The sequence below is a fragment of the Eriocheir sinensis genome, chromosome 4 (assembly GCF_024679095.1).
Source record: "Eriocheir sinensis breed Jianghai 21 chromosome 4, ASM2467909v1, whole genome shotgun sequence".
Taxonomy (NCBI): Eukaryota; Metazoa; Arthropoda; class Malacostraca; order Decapoda; family Varunidae; genus Eriocheir; species Eriocheir sinensis.
The window spans coordinates 3,245,782-3,265,627 of record NC_066512.1 but is presented as its reverse complement, the minus strand read 5'-3'; the positions used below and the strand labels follow the sequence as shown (position 1 = coordinate 3,265,627).

The window sequence follows — 19,846 nt, the reverse complement described above, 5'->3', positions numbered from 1 at the left end:
ATGAAGTGGTTGCTGCCTTCTGTTTCCCCGCTTGCCTTGACAACTTATCACTAGAAAACATGTACACAGACATTTCTCATGATGTTCATAAGATGTGTGTGTGTGTGTGTGTGTGTGTGTGTGTGTGTGTGTGTGTGTGTGTGTGTGTGTGTGTGTGTGTGTGTGTGTGTGTTTGCATAATTCATTATCACTGCCAACACATTTTTTTCATTTTTCCCTCCATGCACTTGCATGAACCTTGTTATATAAAACAGTTTTTATATGGTACTGGTGAGGTGTTTAGTCTGAGTATGTTGGCATTTACTGGTCCAGCACTGCTTCCCTCACTGGTCTTAGCACACAAAGGTAATGGTGTCGCCCTGTGTCCAGGCGTCGTCCAGACCACTGCCCTGCTGGACTACGAGGCCTCCGCCAGCCACAACCTGACGGTGCGGGACCCCTTCACCGGGGCCACACGGACACCCACGTCACAGTCGCAGTCACGGACGTCAATGACAACCCGCCGGAGTTCAGCCGTTCCGTCTTCAAGGGAGACGTGTCGGAGGCTGCATCACCGGGCCACGTGGTGCTGCAGGTAAATTACTTCAGCAAATATTACAGGTTTTTCCACTTTTTTTAATATGAAAATTTGACCATAAACTCTTTTATAAATATTGATTCCCATTCACTGCCTAGTAACATTTCATTGTTAATCAATCAAAAATGGATCTTATGCATAAGTTTGATAAGCTGATCGAAAAATCAAGAGTTTGAATTCTTTTTGCATTGTCAAGACACCTTCACCCTCTGCCTTGTACAGGTCTCGGCAAGTGACGTGGACACGGGGCCGGGCGGTTCAGTGCGCTACTCGTGTGTCATGGAGTGTGGCAGCTTTGAGGTGCGTGCCCTGGACGGTGCCGTCACACTCACCAAGGAGCTGGATGCAGAGACTGAGGCTCAACACGTGCTGACTGTGCTGGCCACGGACTCAGGCATACCCCAGCTCTCCTCCACCGCCACAGTGGTTATTGACGGTAAATTACATGTAGACAGTAAACACTTATATAGCCAGACTAGTTGGGCCAAAGGCAAGTTGTATGCATGAAGTTTCCATATGCTTGAGGTACTGAACGTTATGGCTGACAAAGAAGGTATATTCCGCACCAGCTGGTTTTTAGAGTGGGTTCTCAACCTTGGTATGCATCCAGACAGTAAATTAAGTAATAGAAAAAATATGAATATAGAAAACCACTTTTTCGATTATAAATATTTGATTAAAATCCGGCCAACTCTGGGCAGGACACGCATGTAGGAGGGGGCAGAACAAGTGGACAACAGTAACTACAGTATATCTAGGGTCATATTCTTAAACATTGCAGCACCCAAGCGCTCATGTTTGACTAGGCTTGCATAGGAGTTGTGGTTATTTCCATGGGTAGTTTTATGACCCCGATAATAGTCGACCTTTTCTGTGCCTCGAACCTGAAAAACACTCCTAGGAAACCGACTTAGCTCCATTTTGGCCTTTGGAAATAGTTGATGTGAAGGGTGGAAGCCTCAGACCACACCGACCCTATAGTCGTGTTTTGTTAAGCCTGGCCAGATGTTTTCTTTGCCTACAGTTGTGGACTTCAACGACAACCCTCCAGCGTGGCGCCAGGACAGCTACTCCTGCCGCGTGTCGGCCGAGGCCCAGCCCGGCCATGTGGTCACCTCGGTGTCTGCCACTGACCCAGACGCTGGTCAGGTCACGCCGCTCAGTTATGCCATTCACTCGGGAGACCGAGACGCCATCTTCAAAATGGATCAGCTGACTGGTAAGGTTCATGTACGCGTACAGATGACTAGACTTAAACCTTCAACAATGGCCATCGTTTATTTAATCAAACCCGGCTCGGTCCGCACAGACGGCCATCATTCATTTAATCAGACTCTTTCGCGCCACTAATTTGAATGTTTAGATCAAATTTGGCGGGTTCTGTGACTTGCCGAGGTGTCTGCCAGCATAATTATCTGACCCTCGTATATTTGAAATAAGATCATTAGCCCTCACTGAGCAGCCCTGGAACCGTAAGATAAGAAAACACTGGGAAACACAGGACAGGATGGAGTGAAGATCATTCTGAGTACAAGGATAACAGTGACGAAAACATTGTGAGTAGTGACAGGCAGGCCGTTGCCCGCTCATCGACATACTTGTACTTAATTGCACTATAAGATGTAAATAAATAAAAATAGTGAAAGCATGCAGTAGTGAGAGTGACCTAGAGAGTGATGGTGTAATTTCATTATCCGTGCTGCACTCTAGCCCAGCAAGTGCTCCAGCGTGACTATTACACAACGCATCGCAATTTAGATTTCACCGCTGTCTTCAGGGAGTTAAGACGCTTCATACAATGTGAATAAACAACAACAAAATAGCAGCTGTTTTTACCCGTATCCAGGGACCATTTAGTGAAAACAATACCTGTCGTTTAAGGGTTAAGGAAGCTTGAAGTTTGGAGGAAATTTTTTTGACATTTTCAGGGATACGTGTTGGAAAGAAAAGCCGTTGTTTTGATGAAGGGTTGAAGGCACGATTGTTTGCTCCTGCAGTGACCAGAGTGGTGCAGGAAGAGAAGATGGAATGTGTTGGCTTGAGAATGGTGAATTTTAACTATTGAAAGGTGGATCTTTTTCCCCAGGTGTGTTGACGGTGATGGCCCCACACAAGCTCAAGGACGTGGCCTCCCTCACCCTGAACCTGTCTGTGAGTGACGGGGTGCACGCGGCCTTCACCGGCCTGCACGTCTCGGGGCTGGCCTCCAACCACCAGGCGCCGAGGTAACCTTTTAGTATGGTCTTTGGGTACAAATGCTGTGATGGCCGTGTTTAAGGCTGTGATGGCGTGTTTAAGGCTGTGATGGCCGTGTTTGAGTGTGATGGCCGTGTTTAAGGCTGTGATGGCCGTGTTTAAGGCTGTGATGGCCGTGTTTGAGTGTGATGGCCGTGTTTAAGGCTGTGATGGCCGTGTTTGAGTGTGATGGCCGTGTTTGAGTGTGATGGCCGTGTTTAAGGCTGTGATGGCCGTGTTTAAGGCTGTGATGGCCGTGTTTGAGTGTGATGGCCGTGTTTAAGGCTGTGATGGCCGTGTTTGAGGCTGTGATGGCCGTGTTTAAGGCTGTGATGGCCGTGTTTGAGTGTGATGGCCGTGTTTAAGGCTGTGATGGCCGTGTTTGAGTGTGATGGCCGTGTTTAAGGCTGTGATGGCCGTGTTTGAGTGTGATGGCCGTGTTTAAGGCTGTGATGGCCGTGTTTGAGTGTGATGGCCGTGTTTAAGGCTGTGATGGCCGTGTTTGAGTGTGATGGCCGTGTTTAAGGCTGTGATGGCCGTGTTTGAGTGTGATGGCCGTGTTTAAGGCTGTGATGGCCGTGTTTGAGTGTGATGGCCGTGTTTAAGGCTGTGATGGCCGTGTTTAAGGCTGTGATGGCCGTGTTTAAGGCTGTGATGGCCGTGTTTAAGGCTGTGATGGCCGTGTTTAAGGCTGTGATGGCGTGTTTAAGGCTGTGATGGCCGTGTTTGAGTGTGATGGCCGTGTTTAAGGCTGTGATGGCCGTGTTTAAGGCTGTGATGGCGTGTTTAAGGCTGTGATGGCCGTGTTTGAGTGTGATGGCCGTGTTTGAGTGTGATGGCCGTGTTTAAGGCTGTGATGGCGTGTTTAAGGCTGTGATGGCCGTGTTTGAGTGTGATGGCCGTGTTTAAGGCTGTGATGGCCGTGTTTAAGGCTGTGATGGCCGTGTTTAAGGCTGTGATGGCGTGTTTGAGTGTGATGGCCGTGTTTAAGGCTGTGATGGCCGTGTTTAAGGCTGTGATGGCGTGTTTAAGGCTGTGATGGCCGTGTTTGAGTGTGATGGCCGTGTTTAAGGCTGTGATGGCCGTGTTTAAGGCTGTGATGGCCGTGTTTAAGGCTGTGATGGCCGTGTTTAAGGCTGTGATGGCCGTGTTTAAGGCTGTGATGGCCGTGTTTAAGGCTGTGATGGCCGTGTTTAAGGCTGTGATGGCCGTGTTTAAGGCTGTGATGGCCTTGTTTAAGGCTGTGATGGCCGTGTTTAAGGCTGTGATGGCCGTGTTTGAGGCTGTGATGGCCGTGTTTAAGGCTGTGATGGCCGTGTTTAAGGCTGTGATGGCCGTGTTTGAGTGTGATGGCCGTGTTTAAGGCTGTGATGGCCGTGTTTAAGGCTGTGATGGCCGTGTTTAAGGCTGTGATGGCCGTGTTTAAGGCTGTGATGGCCGTGTTTAAGGCTGTGATGGCCGTGTTTAAGGCTGTGATGGCCGTGTTTAAGGCTGTGATGGCCGTGTTTAAGGCTGTGATGGCCGTGTTTAAGGCTGTGATGGCCGTGTTTAAAGCTGTGATGGCCGTGTTTAAGGCTGTGATGGCCGTGTTTAAGGCTGTGATGGCCGTGTTTAAGGCTGTGATGGCCGTGTTTAAGGCTGTGATGGCCGTGTTTAAGGCTGTGATGGCCGTGTTTAAGGCTGTGATGGCCGTGTTTAAGGCTGTGATGGCCGTGTTTTAGGCTGTGATGGCCGTGTTTAAGGCTGTGATGGCCGTGTTTAAGGCTGTGATGGCCGTGTTTAAGGCTGTGATGGCCGTGTTTAAGGCTGTGATGGCCGTGTTTAAGGCTGTGATGGCCGTGTTTAAGGCTGTGATGGCCGTGTTTAAGGCTGTGATGGCCGTGTTTAAGGCTGTGATGGTGTTTAAGGCTGTGATGGCTGTGTTTAAGGCTGTGATGGCAGTTTTGAGGCTGTGATGGCAATTTATGAAGCCGCTAACATTAACGTCATCTTTTTTACGATATATGAGACAGTCAAAAAGGTCAACCGAAAGTCTTTTATCTTAAGGTTTTCACACCAGTCAGTTGGCATGAAAGCATTGATAAAGGACAGCAAGGGAAATATCACTGTGACAGAGTCCAAAGAGGTTGAAAACACTCAATTATCTTAACCCCTTGACTGCGGATTTCCTACCAGAAGACATCATCAAGCTACAGGAATGGAACAAAAAGTGGCTGCTACAATTCAATGAAGAAAAATGTTAAGTTATGCACCTTGGGAGGGGATATCCAGCATACCAATACTACATGGGAACACTCCACTATCCACCACAGAGGCAGAGAAAGACCTGGGAGTATATGTTACCAGGCTACCAGTGAAGGCCAAACCCGTGCCAATCTCAGCAGACGGGTTAAGGTTATCACACCAGTCAGTCAGCATGAAAATAATTATAAAAGACAGTGAGAGAAATATCAATATGGCATCCTTTAAAGAGTCAAGGCAGTCAGTTACCTTTAAGTTTTCACAAGAGCAGTCAATATGAAAACAGTAATAAAAGATAGCAAGGGGTATACTTCTTCTCAGTGTGGCAGATTTTAAGGAGGCCCAAGACAGTCAGCTATATTCAAGTTTTCATATTGTTCTCTCCCATCTCACCTTGTAAGGCACTGATAGGTAGACAGCATGTATAATAAGCAATGCCAGCAAAGTCCTCAAGCAGCCCAGTCAGTCACAAACACCCAGACCTTACCTAGGCATTATAGCAGGAAATGAGCACTGTCTTTGGAACATAGTACAACATTGCAATACCTATCATATATCCTATTCCTACCAAACAGTGCCATACAACCTCACTGTCTGTTTATACTCCTCTCTCTACGGAGCTTACCTGGAGGAAAATTCTTCTCAACCTTCTCATCAACCATTGGAACACACTACATTGCACTAGCTACCAAGCAGTGCCGTACAACCTCAGTGTCTGCTTATACTCAGGTTTAATCGCACTCTACAAATCTTACATGGCGGAAAACTCTTCTCCTTAACCTTCTCATCAACCATTGGAACACACTACATTGCACTACCTACCACACATCCTACCAAACAGTGCCATACAACCTCAGTGTCTGTTTATACTCCTCAGGTTTAATCGCACTCTTTACAAATATTACATGGTGAAAGACTCTTCTCCTTAACCTCCTCATCAACCATTAAGAACATAAGAACATAAGAACGCAGGAGTCTGCAAGAGGCCGGTAGGCCTGTACGAGGCAGCTCCTTTGACCCTAAGCTCCCGTGTATCTAACCCCACCTAATATCGCTGTCCATGAATTTATCTAGTCTCATTTGAATGTGACAATTGTATTGGCACTCACCACATGACTGCTAAGCCTATTCCACTCATCCACCACCCTATTAGTAAACCAATTTTTGCCTATGTCCCTGTTGAATCTGAATTTATCCAGTTTAAACCCGTTACTTCGTGTCCTACCCGGTTCTCTTACCAACAAAACCTTATGAATGTCTCCCTTATTAAAGCCCTTCATCCATTTATAAACCTCGATCATGTCTCCACGCACCCTTCGCCTTTCTAGAGAATGCAAGTTTAACTGTTTGAGTCTTTCCTCGTATGGCAAGTTTCAACCCCTGAATCATCTTAGTCATCCTCCTCTGCACCGATTCTAACATTTTGATATCCATTCTATAGTAGGGTGACCAGAACTGAACCGCATAGTCAAGATGAGGTCTAACTAATGCTAAATATAGTTTGAGGAAGACTTGGGCGGGCTTCTGTTGCTTACGCTCCTTGAAATAAATCCCAGTACCCTATTAGCTCGATTTCTAGCTTGAATGCATTGTGCCCTTGGACGGAGATCAGAGCTCACTAAGACCCTAAATCCCTCTCCCAGACCTACTTATGAGAGTGTCATTTAAGCAATAGTTATGTGAGGGGTTGTTCCTACCTACACTCAGAATACTGCACTTCCCTACATTGAACTCCATCTGCCATTTATCCGCCCAGTCATATAATCTGTTGAGTTCACCTTGGAGAATACTAGCGTCCTGATCCGACTCAATTACTCTACCGATCTTGGTATCATCTGCAAATTTACTAACATCACTATTAATTCCTGTGTCTAAGTCATTGATATAAATAATAAACAAAAGTGGACCTAATACCGAACCTTGTGGGACCCCACTCGTAACACATCCCCAGTCAGATCTTTTACCATTGATTTGCACTCTTTGCTTCCTATTGCTAAGCCACGCCTTGACCCAGTTCAAAACTTTACCCTCTACTCCGTGAGCCTGTAATTTAAGCAACAGTCGTTGGTGAGGAACTTTGTAGTGGAACACACTACATCGCACTGCCTACCACACATCCCACCAAGCAGTGCCGTACAACCTCAGTGTCCGTATATCCTCCTCGGGTTTAATCACACTATGAAGACTACATGGAGAAAAACTCTTCTCCTCAACCTTCTCATCAACCATTTGAACACACTACATCGCACTACCTTTTACACATCCTATCTAGCGATCCCATACAACTTCAGTGTCTGTTAATGCTCCTTGGGTTTAATCACACTCTTTAAGATGCCTACATGGAGGAAAACTCTTCTCCTCAACCTTCTCATCAACCATTGGAACACACTACATTGCACTAGCTATCATACATCATACAACCTCAGTGTCTGTTTATATTCCTCAGGTTTAATCGCACTCTATATGAAGCTTACGTGGAGGAAAATTCATCTCCCGGCCAGCTAGTCATCAACCTGGTGGCCACGGACCTTGATGCCTGGGACCTGGGCAAGCTGCAGTACACCATCCTGCACCAGACTTCAGAGGGAGCCTTCACCGTGGACAAAGAAGGTAGAGAGAGACATTGGTTGGTATTCTTAGACAATTTCATTTCTCACATCAACTATTTCCTAAAGGTCAAAGAGGGGATCAATCAGGTTATAATGAGTGTTTCTTGAGGTTCACGGTACAGAAGAAGGGTCAAACTAACACCGGGGTCTTAAAACTACCCCTAGAAATGTGCAAAACTCCTACGAAAGCCTTGTCAAATATGTGAACTTGGGAGACAAAATGTTTAGTAATACGGCCCTTTGAATTTGCTTGTACTATACTTTTGAATTTTAGGTTCCTGCAGTAAGAGATTTCATTTGAAGGTTTGATGTATGAATGTTGTTGTTGTTGTTGATAGTATTAGTAGGAGTAGTAAAAGTAGTTGTAGTCATAGTAGTAACTGTAATGGTAGCAATAGAAGGTTAAGGAGATAAAAAAAAAGGATGGAAAACATGCTCTTCAAGTCATATTTTACTGAAGTTTTCCCTGAGACAGCATTACAGTAGCTTGTTTATTTAACTACATTTTAAACCTCAAGGAACCACATCACTAGAGCATACAGTTGTGAGGCTTTGAATGAAAGATACCCTAAACTTACCCAAACTTAACAAAACGCCGACGATTACCAAACAGTCACCATATGTCTTGACTCGGAAAAATCACATTTACATCCTTACTAAAGAAACTTTCTATATAACCTGAAACTGGCATCTCTTTTGGCCATTTTTTACTTCTATCCTTTTTTTAGGAGCAGCGTTTAGCAGGCTTTTTTCTACACTTTTATGCCCCTGAGCTGCTTCCTTTCCTGTAAAAAAAAAAAAAAAGGGGACCTCATTCTTTGTTAATTTATACCATACAAACTTCACCCCTTCCCAGGCAACCTATACACTGAGACACCTCTGGATCGCGAGTCCCTGCCTGTGCACAGCCTCAAGGTGTCTGCGATGGACGAGGGGGGCCGGGCCAGCTTCACGGCGGTGCGTGTGACGGTCCGCGACAAGAACGACAACCCACCAGTCTTCATGTTGCCAGAGTATCAGGCGAACATCAACACTGACGTGGCTCCCAGGACAACCATTCTCAAGGTGGGGAACACTGGGCAGGGAGGAGTTAGGCCCCGTTCACACTGTGCCAACTCTGGACCATGACAACTCAGCGACTTTTAGGCCCCCTTCACACTGTGCCGACTCGGCATCTGACAATCGTTTCTAGACCTCTTTCCGACCATGTTCGACCCTTTCACATCAGCATTTCACACCCAAGACCTTGTGTGCCCTTAGTCGCTGGGTTGTCATGGCCCAGAGTCAGCACAGTGTGAATGGCGCCTTAATCAACTAATTTCCTTTATGGCCTTTGGAAATATTTGTTGAGAGACCCAAATAGTCTAAGAATGGACTGTGGCTATACAGGCAGCGCCACATGGCCACTCAACTCCAAGCTGAATTTCCATAGAGTTCAAGTTATAGACTAGAGTGCGTCTGAGGCTGTCTCAGGATACACGGCCATGATGCCGCCATCGCCCCCAGCCGATGATTGCACTCTTCACTCCTACCCGATTTCAGTTTTTCTCCATGTCAAATAGTAGTCAGGAAATCGGGTAGGAGGAAAGTGTGTGCAGTCGTTGGCTTGGAGCGGTGGCGGCACCAAGGCCTTGTATCCTGGAGGCAGCCTCAGACGCACTAATACATAACTTGAGTTCTGTGGAAAGTACTGCTTTGACAGTTCACTGAGTGGCCACGTGTGGCGCTGCCTGTATAGCCAATATGGTCCATACAGGCCTGGCTTTTAGTACCCTTACCTAGCTAGTAATTTCGGTTGTTATGCTGTCTCCATTCTCTGAACAGAACCAGTAGATCTATTTTTTAGTCTGTTATTTATTGGGCCAGTAGTCAGTGAGGCCTTTTCTTTTCTAACCTACTATTCTCTGTAAAGAACCAGTAAGTTTATTATGTAATCTGTTGTTTTTTGGGCCAGCAGGCAATGAGGGTCTTTTTTTTTTTTCTTCCCTGACCTACGTATTCCTTGTAAAAAAACTCGTAAGTGTACTATTTGTTGTCTATTGCCCTGTTCCTTCTTTTATAATGTTTCTCTGGAGGTGATTAGTGTGTCATTTTAGGGCCAGCAAGCAGTGAGGTCTTTTTTTCCTTTTCTAATCTCCATATTACTGTAAAAAACTCGTCAGTGTAATATTTTTTGTCTGTTGCCCTGTTGCTTCTTCTCATATAAGAACATAGTCCTCTTACCACTTGATATTGACCTCTCAGCCACCCTTCTCCACTTCTATAGGAGCAGCGATTAGCGGGCCTTTTTTCTACACTTTCTTTTTGTTGCCCTTGAGTTGCTTCCTTTACTGTAGAAAAAACTCCCCTACTTTTATAGAGTCAGTGTTTAGCCGACTTTTTTTTTAATTTATCTTTTGCCCTTGAGCTACTTCCTTTGCTGTAATAAAAAAATAGAATAACTACAATATTCTGCCCCCCGCTGCACTAAACTCCATTTCACTCTACCATATAATACTGTTTTATGTGAAACTGTACTGTACCTTGATTTGCTGCACTGTGTTTCTCTATGTAGGCATCACAATGGACTGCAATGGAGCCATATTATTAACCCGTCTGCTGCGATTGGCATGGATTTTGCCTTTTGGTACCCTGATAACATATACTCCCAGGTCTTTCTCTGCCTCTGTGGTGGATAGTGGAGTGTTTACAATGTGGTATTGGTATGCTGGATTTCCTCCCATGGTGCATGACTTACATTTTTCTTCATTGAATTGTAGCAGCCACTTGTTGTTCCATTCCTGTAGCTTGGTGAGGTTTTGTAGGAAATCTTCAGTCAAGGTGTTGATTTGTTCCACTATGTTTCTGTATGTATGTATCACAAGGGACTGCAAGCCACCATTTCAGGCTGTATTATTAAACATTTTGGCACCCAAGCTCACATATTTGACAAGGCTTTCATATGGGTTGTGGGGATATCCAGGAGTAGTTTAATGACCCTGGTGGTAGTCTGACCCTTCCTCTGTACCATGAATCTAAAGAAACACCCATGAGAACCTGACTGATCTCCTTTTTGGCCTTTGGAAATCGATGTAAGGGAAGGAATCATCTGAGAATACCAACCTTAGTGTCGGGAAAACTGATCGATGGAACTGTATGGCTGCATTAGGCCCATATTTTCAAGCATTTCTGGGCTTACACACCCATAGGTATTTGGTAAGGCTTTTGTAGAGGTTGTGCTAGTATTTCCATGGGTAGGCCAATGAGTCTAGTTATAGTTTAATTCACAAGGCTTTCGCACCATGACTGAAAAACAATCATGTGAACTCAGCCAATCACCTCCGTGGCCTTGGGAAATATTTGTTGTGAGCCAAAAGGAGAGGAAAGGAAAGAGAAAAAAGGGAAGAGAGGGAGACAGGGAGAAGTAAAGGAAATGTCAAGTAAAGCAAGGCTACAAGGAGGAGAATATAGGAAAGAGGAAGGAGAGAGGGAAGGGGAAAGAGAAGGAAGTGAAAAATAGTTATGTAATTGTTGATTATGAGATGGTCCTATTACCAAGCCCTTTCCCTTGTGTCTTCAGGTGCAGGCAATAGACGCTGACTCTGGGGAGTTCGGAAGTGTCCGCTACGAGCTGGTGCGAGGCAGCGGTGAGCTCTTCGCCGTGAATAAGAAGACGGGTGAAATTTCCCTGAAGCAGACCCTGATGGCGGCCGACAAGACCTACAGCCTCACTGTTGCTGCCTACGACGGGGGAAAGCCTCCCCTCAGCTCACAGGCCCATGTCCTCATAAGGTGAGTCACGCAGCCAGGACCACCTTGCCTTGGGTCAGGCCTGTTAGCCTCAGGGTTCTTCTTGTGTTGAAGATGTTAACCTGCCCGTCACGGGTCCCCAGGGTGGTGTCTTCTGAAGGGCCAATGTTCACCGCCGCACGGTATGAGGCAGCCGTGCCAGAGAACGCCGCCAAGGGCACGCCCGTTGTAAGGGTGGAGGCCGCTAGCCCTTCCGGGGAGCCCATTATGTACACCATTGTGGCCGGCAACACCGAGGAGCTGTTCGGCCTCGACTATTCCACAGGTGGGGGCACCATGGCAGGCAGCAGCAAGGCCTTTAGTGGCAGTGGCTCACCTTGCCCAGAGCACACCAGTATTAGTGATGACACATGCCTTGTTGATCTTAGAGTTACACCACCACTGAAATCTTACTAACACATGAGCTTGAGAGGTGTGTAGGTAAGGTGAGAGGCAGAGGGAGACCCGGCGTGCCAGCCGTCCAGAGTGAGAACTGTTGGACACTTGCTAACTCTTATAAATCATAGTTGTTCCACCATACCTTGGAGCACCTCATTGTGATTGGCCTTAACATGAGTGTCAATGAGTAGTGCAACCAGTAACACGAGTTTCCCAGCTGCTAATAACTGTGACCTTGCAAAATTATCTGCCACTGACAGAAGCTTTCTTCCTCCTCCATGGGAAAGGGACAAACTTGATTGCTTTTTTTTTTTTTTTTGTTGTTGTTTTTTGTTTATATGTTTATTTTTATGTGGGGACCGTACTACTGCCACATGTTCCAACCTGATCAGCTTAGTTTCTTCATCATCTCTTAGTCTGTGTAGTGAAATGCCAGTCCAGTGTTTTCAGCTGCTCCCAAGGCTGTCTCTCGTTAATGTGTCTTTCAGGTGACAGGGGGCCTCGTGGTGCAGTGGTTAGCACACTCGGCTCACAACCGAGAGAGCTTGGGTTCGATTCCCGGGCAGAATGGAAAAATTTGGGCGGCGTTTCCGATACCCTACGCCCCTGTCCACCCAGCAGTGAATGGGTACCAGGTATTAATCGGGGGTTGTGTCCCGTCTCCTGGGATCTGTTCCTTTCTCCTATAATTCCTTCCCCTTCTGTCTCTCTCCGGCATATGACCGCATGCAGATGTTGCGCCGACTAAACGAAACTTTCCAAACTTTCTTTCAGGTGACAAATTATTCCATGCCTTTCTCCTCCTCCTTTTTTTTATTGTCAGTTCTCATTGAGTAATCCCATGGCAGCCTTTCAGTACAGTCACCCATTTCCAATAACTTCATTAAATTTCACCGTCTACTCCTGGTTCCTCTGATAAATCCTGTCATGATCACCCTGCGGACTTTTACAATCCTCAGCTTCCATTTATTTTGTGATCTTTGTATCATCGCAAACAGGCTTGTATATCTGCCCATCCCTTCCACCATGTCCTTAACACAATGGGTGCCAGCACTGTGCCCTGGGAAACTCCACTTATTCCTTCCCTCCACCCTGACATATTGTCGTAGATTACTTTCCTCATCTGTCGGTCTCTCAGAAAGTCTTTTGTCTACTCTGCTATTCTCCTGTCAGTCCTTATATATTCTCCTGCTTTCATATTAGTCTTGTGGTAGTATTTTGTCTAATGCCTCGTCCAGATCTAAGTACACACAAACCACCCAACTGCCTCCCTCCTGTAACATGTCCATTACCCTTGCATCTTCCCTTCACCCACCTGCTTGTCCTTACTCATACATCATGAAAAAAAAATGTATATCTTTGTCATCCCTGAACCTCCGTACTTTGCTTCATGAAAGGTTTGTCTGCTTTCCCAGGTGGCAATGCAGTGGATCTTGAATGTAAGTATTTGTTTTATCTTCCCGTTTTGTCCTACTTGTTCAGTGTAAATATTTATGATGAAGCCTTCCTCCCGGGCACTGTGACAGCTCTGAGTCGTGTGCCGGGCCAGGGGCGGAGCACAGGCTTATGTTTAAAGGGCCTGAGGTGGATGGTTGAGGTGGATGGATTTAATTTTTCTTTGTACATAATTTTCAGAAATTACTGCACGAGAAGCCTTATAAAGCATGACCGCGTATTTCTGGAGGAATAGTTAAACACCAATATGTGGATAATTTAAGGAACAAAAAAATTGTCATCAGTAGGAGGAAAATTTGATAATAACCAAATAAAAGGTGAGAGAGAGAGAGAGAGAGAGAGAGAGAGAGAGAGAGAGAGAGAGAGAGAGAGAGAGAGAGAGAGAGAGAGAGAGAGAGAGAGAGAGAGAGAGAGAGAGAGAGAGAGAGAGAGAGAGAGAGAGAGAGAGAGAGAGAGAGAGAGATTCCTTTCATGCTACACATTTGTGCTTCATCGTTGCCTTGTAATATCAGTGATTATGATTCATTTAGATGCAGTGTGTGTCCTAAACATGCCTGATCATGTTCCTGGTTGATGTGTTCCCGCCATGAAGTGCAAACCCTTGCAATCAGAAACTCCTCTGCTTACCCGCCTGTGTTTCGGGCAGCCAGACGCTTGTTTGCCGCACATGTTTGCAATTTTGCTCCCACCCTTTTTTATATACCCTGCTTATATATATATATATATATATATATATATATATATATATATATATATATATATATATATATATATATATATATATATATATATATATATATATATATATATATATATATATATATATATATATATATATATATATATATATATATATATATATATATATATATATATATATATATATATATATATATATATATATATATATATATATATATATATATATATATATATATATATATATATATATATATATATATATATATATATATATATATATATATATATATATATATATATATATATATATATATATATATATATATATATATATATATATATATATATATAAAAAAATATTTATATAATCATTTTACATGTTATTTTTTAACAGAATTAAGTAATTTTTTTCTAAAAAATAGCGATGATTAATAATATGGAACACAAATCAATGTGTTACGGTTGTTACGGAGACTCCTGCAACCGCTAGCTACGCCCGAGGGGTAGGCTTCGCCCGGGGGTTTAGTAGCCGCAGTCTCCCTATTCTCGAGGCACCGGAACTACGTTCGACCACCCAAAGTCACTTATATTAAGTCAAGTCATACGCAGCTTTGTGGGAGGAGACACGGCAGAGGCGTGGCTTATGCGTGACGCTGCTTGGTGCCAAACCAGAGAATGTAGAATATAGGATTTAGAGAAAACGAAGGAAGGCGGACTAATTTAAATCAAACACTTCAACATCCCCCCCCCCCCCCCCCTCACACCCCACACCACCGTTTGTAGGCATTGGATTTACAGTCACGCATAGCATAATAAAAAGGCATATATTTTCATCAGTGACTTGCCTGAACGCGCGGTGAAAGAAGGCAAACATGCACATCCAAAGTGCATACCCGGCCGCAATTTTAGTCACTCGTGAACTGGCGGGTATTTGGAATCAAGTGACGTCATCCCGCTGCTCCGCCCCTGCGCGTACTGGTCGCAGTTTTGAAGGTAGAGTGACTTGACATGTTGTAAGTGACTTTGCGACCACCAACGTGAAGCTAACCCGACGTATCGTCCGAGATGGAGTGTGAACGGGAGTCTGTCACGTCCAGGAGAGCATGCAATATGCCGAGGCTCGCCCTCCGTTCCTGTTGCGAGCATAGTAGCCACCGTTCCTGTTTTCTTTGCAGCACCGTGCCTTTTAACCATCTTTCTGGGGGACATTGTTAAAGCACAAAGAACTCACACTGTAGTGCTGAAAACACACTGTAGTGCTGAAAACATGACACGAGCGCACGGATGCTATTTCTACGAGTTTACAACGCGGAGTGAGACTAGAGCCGTCATCTGGCGGTCAGGAATTATCCTAGACTAGAGCGCAGACCTCCGTCCTAGGGCTCAATGCATTCAGGCTAAAAATCGGGCCAACAGAGTACTGGGTTTCATCTCAAGGAGCGTAAGCAATAGGAGCGCTAGCTGAAGTCATCCTCAAACTTTACTTAGCACTAGTTAGACCTCATCTCGATTATGCAGTTCAGTTCTGGTCCCCCTACTATAGAATGGATATCAAGATGTTAGAATCTGTTCATAGGAGGATGACAAAGATGATTCAGGGGGTGAGAAACTTGCCTTATGAAGACAGGCTGAAGCATTTAAATCTACACTCTCTAGAAAGGCGAAGGTTGCGAGGAGACTTGATCGAAGTCTATAAATGGATGAAGGGCTTTAATAAAGGGGATGTCAATAGGATTTTGAAAGTAAAAGAGCCAAGGTAGGACGCGTGGCAATGGTTTTAAGTTAGACAAATTCAGATTCAACAAAGACATAGGCAAGAATTGGTTCACTAATAGAGTGGTGGACGAATGGAACAGGCTTGGGAGCCATGTTGTGGGTGCCAATACCATAGATACATTCAAGAAGAGGTTAGATAAAGCAATGGATGGTGAGGTAAGGTGGGGTTGAGTGTACAGGAGCTGCCTTGTATAGGCCAACCGGCCTCTTGCAGACTCCTTACGTTCTTATGTTCTTATGTTCTTATGCACTCTGGATACATTATTGAACCATTAACACTTTGACATGACACTTAATGAATGTCTGCCAGTTTTGTTGATCATAAGTACATGAAGTGGTTGCTGCCTTCTGTTTCCCCGCCTGCCTTGACAACTTATCACTAGAAAACATGTACACAGACATTTCTCATGATGTTCATAAGATGTGTGTGTGTGTGTGTGTGTGTGTGTGTGTGTGTGTGTGTGTGTGTGTGTGTGTGTGTGTGTGTGTGTGTGTGTGTGTGTGTGTGTTTGCATTATTCATTATCCCTGCCAACACATTTTTTTCATTTTTCCCTCCATGCACTTGCATGAACCTTGTTATATAAAACAGTTTTATATGGTACTGGTGAGGTGTTTAGTCTGAGTATGTTGGCATTTACTGGTCCAGCACTGCTTCCCTCACTGGTCTTAGCACACAAAGGTAATGGTGTCGCCCTGTGTCCAGGCGTCGTCCAGACCACTGCCCTGCTGGACTACGAGGCCTCCGCCAGCCACAACCTGACGGTGCGGGCGCGGGACCCCTTCACCGGGGGCCACACGGACACCCACGTCACAGTCGCAGTCACGGACGTCAATGACAACCCGCCGGAGTTCAGCCGTTCCGTCTTCAAGGGAGACGTGTCGGAGGCTGCATCACCGGGCCACGTGGTGCTGCAGGTAAATTACTTCAGCAAATATTACAGGTTTTTCCACTTTTTTTAATATGAAAATTTGACCATAAACTCTTTTATAAATATTGATTCCCATTCACTGCCTAGTAACATTTCATTGTTAATCAATCAAAAATGGATCTTATGCATAAGTTTGATAAGCTGATCGAAAAATCAAAAGTTTGAATTCTTTTTGCATTGTCAAGACACCTTCACCCTCTGCCTTGTACAGGTCTCGGCAAGTGACGTGGACACGGGGCCGGGCGGTTCAGTGCGCTACTCGTGTGTCATGGAGTGTGGCAGCTTTGAGGTGCGTGCCCTGGACGGTGCCGTACGGGAGAGGAATGGTATGTGTGGATATGAAGGCAGACTGAAGAAAAGGTTCAGGAAGAGGAGAGGCTTAAGAGAAAACGGAGAGATTTAGAGGGTCACTACACCGTCACACTCACCAAGGAGCTGGATGCAGAGACTGAGGCTCAACACGTGCTGACTGTGCTGGCCACGGACTCAGGCATACCCCAGCTCTCCTCCACCGCCACAGTGGTTATTGACGGTAAATTACATGTAGACAGTAAACACTTATATAGCCAGACTAGTTGGGCCAAAGGCAAGTTGTATGCATGAAGTTTCCATATGCTTGAGGTACTGAACGTTATGGCTGACAAAGAAGGTATATTCCCACACCAGCTGGTTTTTAGAGTGGGTTCTCAACCTTGGTATGCATCCAGACAGTAAATTAAGTAATAGAAAAAATATGAATATAGAAAACCACTTTTTTCGATTATAAATATTTGATTAACATCCTGCCAACTCTGGGCAGGACACGCATGAAGGAGGGGGCAGAACAAGTGGACAACAGTAACTACAGTATATCTAGGGTCATATTCTTAAACATTGCAGCACCCAAGCGCTCATGTTTGACTAGGCTTGCATAGGAGTTGTGGTTATTTCCATGGGTAGTTTTATGACCCCGATAATAGTCGACCCTTTTTCTGTACCTCGAACCTGAAAAAACACTCCTAGGAAACCGACTTAGCTCCATTTTGGCCTTTGGAAATAGTTGATGTGAAGGGTGGAAGCCTCAGACCACACCGACCCTATAGTCGTGTTTTGTTAAGCCTGGCCAGATGTTTTCTTTGCCTACAGTTGTGGACTTCAACGACAACCCTCCAGCGTGGCGCCAGGACAGCTACTCCTGCCGCGTGTCGGCCGAGGCCCAGCCCGGCCATGTGGTCACCTCGGTGTCTGCCACTGACCCAGACGCTGGTCAGGTCACGCCGCTCAGTTATGCCATTCACTCGGGAGACCGAGACGCCATCTTCAAAATGGATCAGCTGACTGGTAAGGTTCATGTACGCGTACAGATGACTAGACTTAAACCTTCAACAATGGCCATCGTTTATTTAATCAAACCCGGCTCGGTCCGCACAGACGGCCATCATTCATTTAATCAGACTCTTTCGCGCCACTAATTTGAATGTTTAGATCAAATTTGGCGGGTTCTGTGACTTGCCGAGGTGTCTGCCAGCATAATTATCTGACCCTCGTATATTTGAAATAAGATCATTAGCCCTCACTGAGCAGCCCTGGAACCGTAAGATAAGAAAACACTGGGAAACACAGGACAGGATCTAGAGTGAAGATCATTCTGAGTACAAGGATAACAGTGACGAAAACATTGTGAGTAGTGACAGGCAGGCCGTTGCCCGCTCATCGACATACTTGTACTTAATTGCACTATAAGATGTAAATAAATAAAAATAGTGAAAGCATGCAGTAGTGAGAGTGACCTAGAGAGTGATGGTGTAATTTCATTATCTGTGCTGCACTCTAGCCCAGCAAGTGCTCCAGCGTGACTATTACACAACGCATCGCAATTTAGATTTCACTGCTGTCTTCAGGGAGTTAAGACGCTTCATACAATGTGAATAAACAACAACAAAATAGCAGCTGTTTTTACCCGTATCCAGGGACCATTTAGTGAAAACAATACCTGTCGTTTAAGGGTTAAGGAAGCTTGAAGTTTGGAGGAAAATTTTTTGACATTTTCAGGGATACGTGTTGGAAAGAAAAGCCGTTGTTTTGATGAAGGGTTGAAGGCACGATTGTTTGCTCCTGCAGTGACCAGAGTGGTGCAGGAAGAGGAGATGGAATGTGTTGGCTTGAGAATGGTGAATTTTAACTATTGAAAGGTGGATCTTTTTCCCCAGGTGTGTTGACGGTGACGGCCCCACACAAGCTCAAGGACGTGGCCTCCCTCACCCTGAACCTGTCTGTGAGTGACGGGGTGCACGCGGCCTTCACCGGCCTGCACGTCTCGGGGCTGGCCTCCAACCACCACGCGCCGAGGTAACCTTTTAGTATGGTCTTTGGGTACAAATGCTGTGATGGCCGTGTTTAAGGCTGTGATGGCGTGTTTAAGGCTGTGATGGCCGTGTTTAAGGCTGTGATGGCCGTGTTTAAGGCTGTGATGGCCGTGTTTAAGGCTGTGATGGCCGTGTTTGAGTGTGATGGCCGTGTTTAAGGCTGTGATGGCCGTGTTTGAGTGTGATGGCCGTGTTTGAGTGTGATGGCCGTGTTTAAGGCTGTGATGGCCGTGTTTGAGTGTGATGGCCGTGTTTGAGTGTGATGGCCGTGTTTAAGGCTGTGATGGCCGTGTTTAAGGCTGTGATGGCCGTGTTTGAGTGTGATGGCCGTGTTTAAGGCTGTGATGGCCGTGTTTAAGGCTGTGATGGCCGTGTTTGAGTGTGATGGCCGTGTTTGAGGCTGTGATGGCCGTGTTTGAGTGTGATGGCCGTGTTTAAGGCTGTGATGGCCGTGTTTAAGGCTGTGATGGCCGTGTTTAAGGCTGTGATGGCCGTGTTTAAGGCTGTGATGGCCGTGTTTAAGGCTGTGATGGCCGTGTTTAAGGCTGTGATGGCCGTGTTTGAGGCTGTGATGGCCGTGTTTGAGTGTGATGGCCGTGTTTAAGGCTGTGATGGCCGTGTTTAAGGCTGTGATGGCCGTGTTTAAGGCTGTGATGGCCGTGTTTAAGGCTGTGATGGCCGTGTTTAAGGCTGTGATGGCCGTGTTTAAGGCTGTGATGGCCGTGTTTAAGGCTGTGATGGCCGTGTTTGAGTGTGATGGCCGTGTTTAAGGCTGTGATGGCCGTGTTTAAGGCTGTGATGGCCGTGT

At 45.5% G+C, this 19,846-nt stretch overlaps 1 protein-coding gene across 1 annotated transcript in view; it reads left to right on the top strand.

Moving 5' to 3' along the window:
- LOC126982135 (protocadherin Fat 1-like) overlaps nucleotides 1-19,846 on the top strand; it is a 36,473-nt gene continuing 16,627 nt past the window's right edge. Inside the window, exons 1-5 of the mRNA XM_050833976.1 lie at nucleotides 1-5; nucleotides 370-574; nucleotides 800-1,013; nucleotides 1,602-1,796; nucleotides 18,883-19,021. Coding sequence (XP_050689933.1) covers nucleotides 1-5; nucleotides 370-574; nucleotides 800-1,013; nucleotides 1,602-1,796; nucleotides 18,883-19,021 — 758 coding nt within the window. The remainder of the gene's footprint in view (nucleotides 6-369; nucleotides 575-799; nucleotides 1,014-1,601; nucleotides 1,797-18,882; nucleotides 19,022-19,846) is intronic.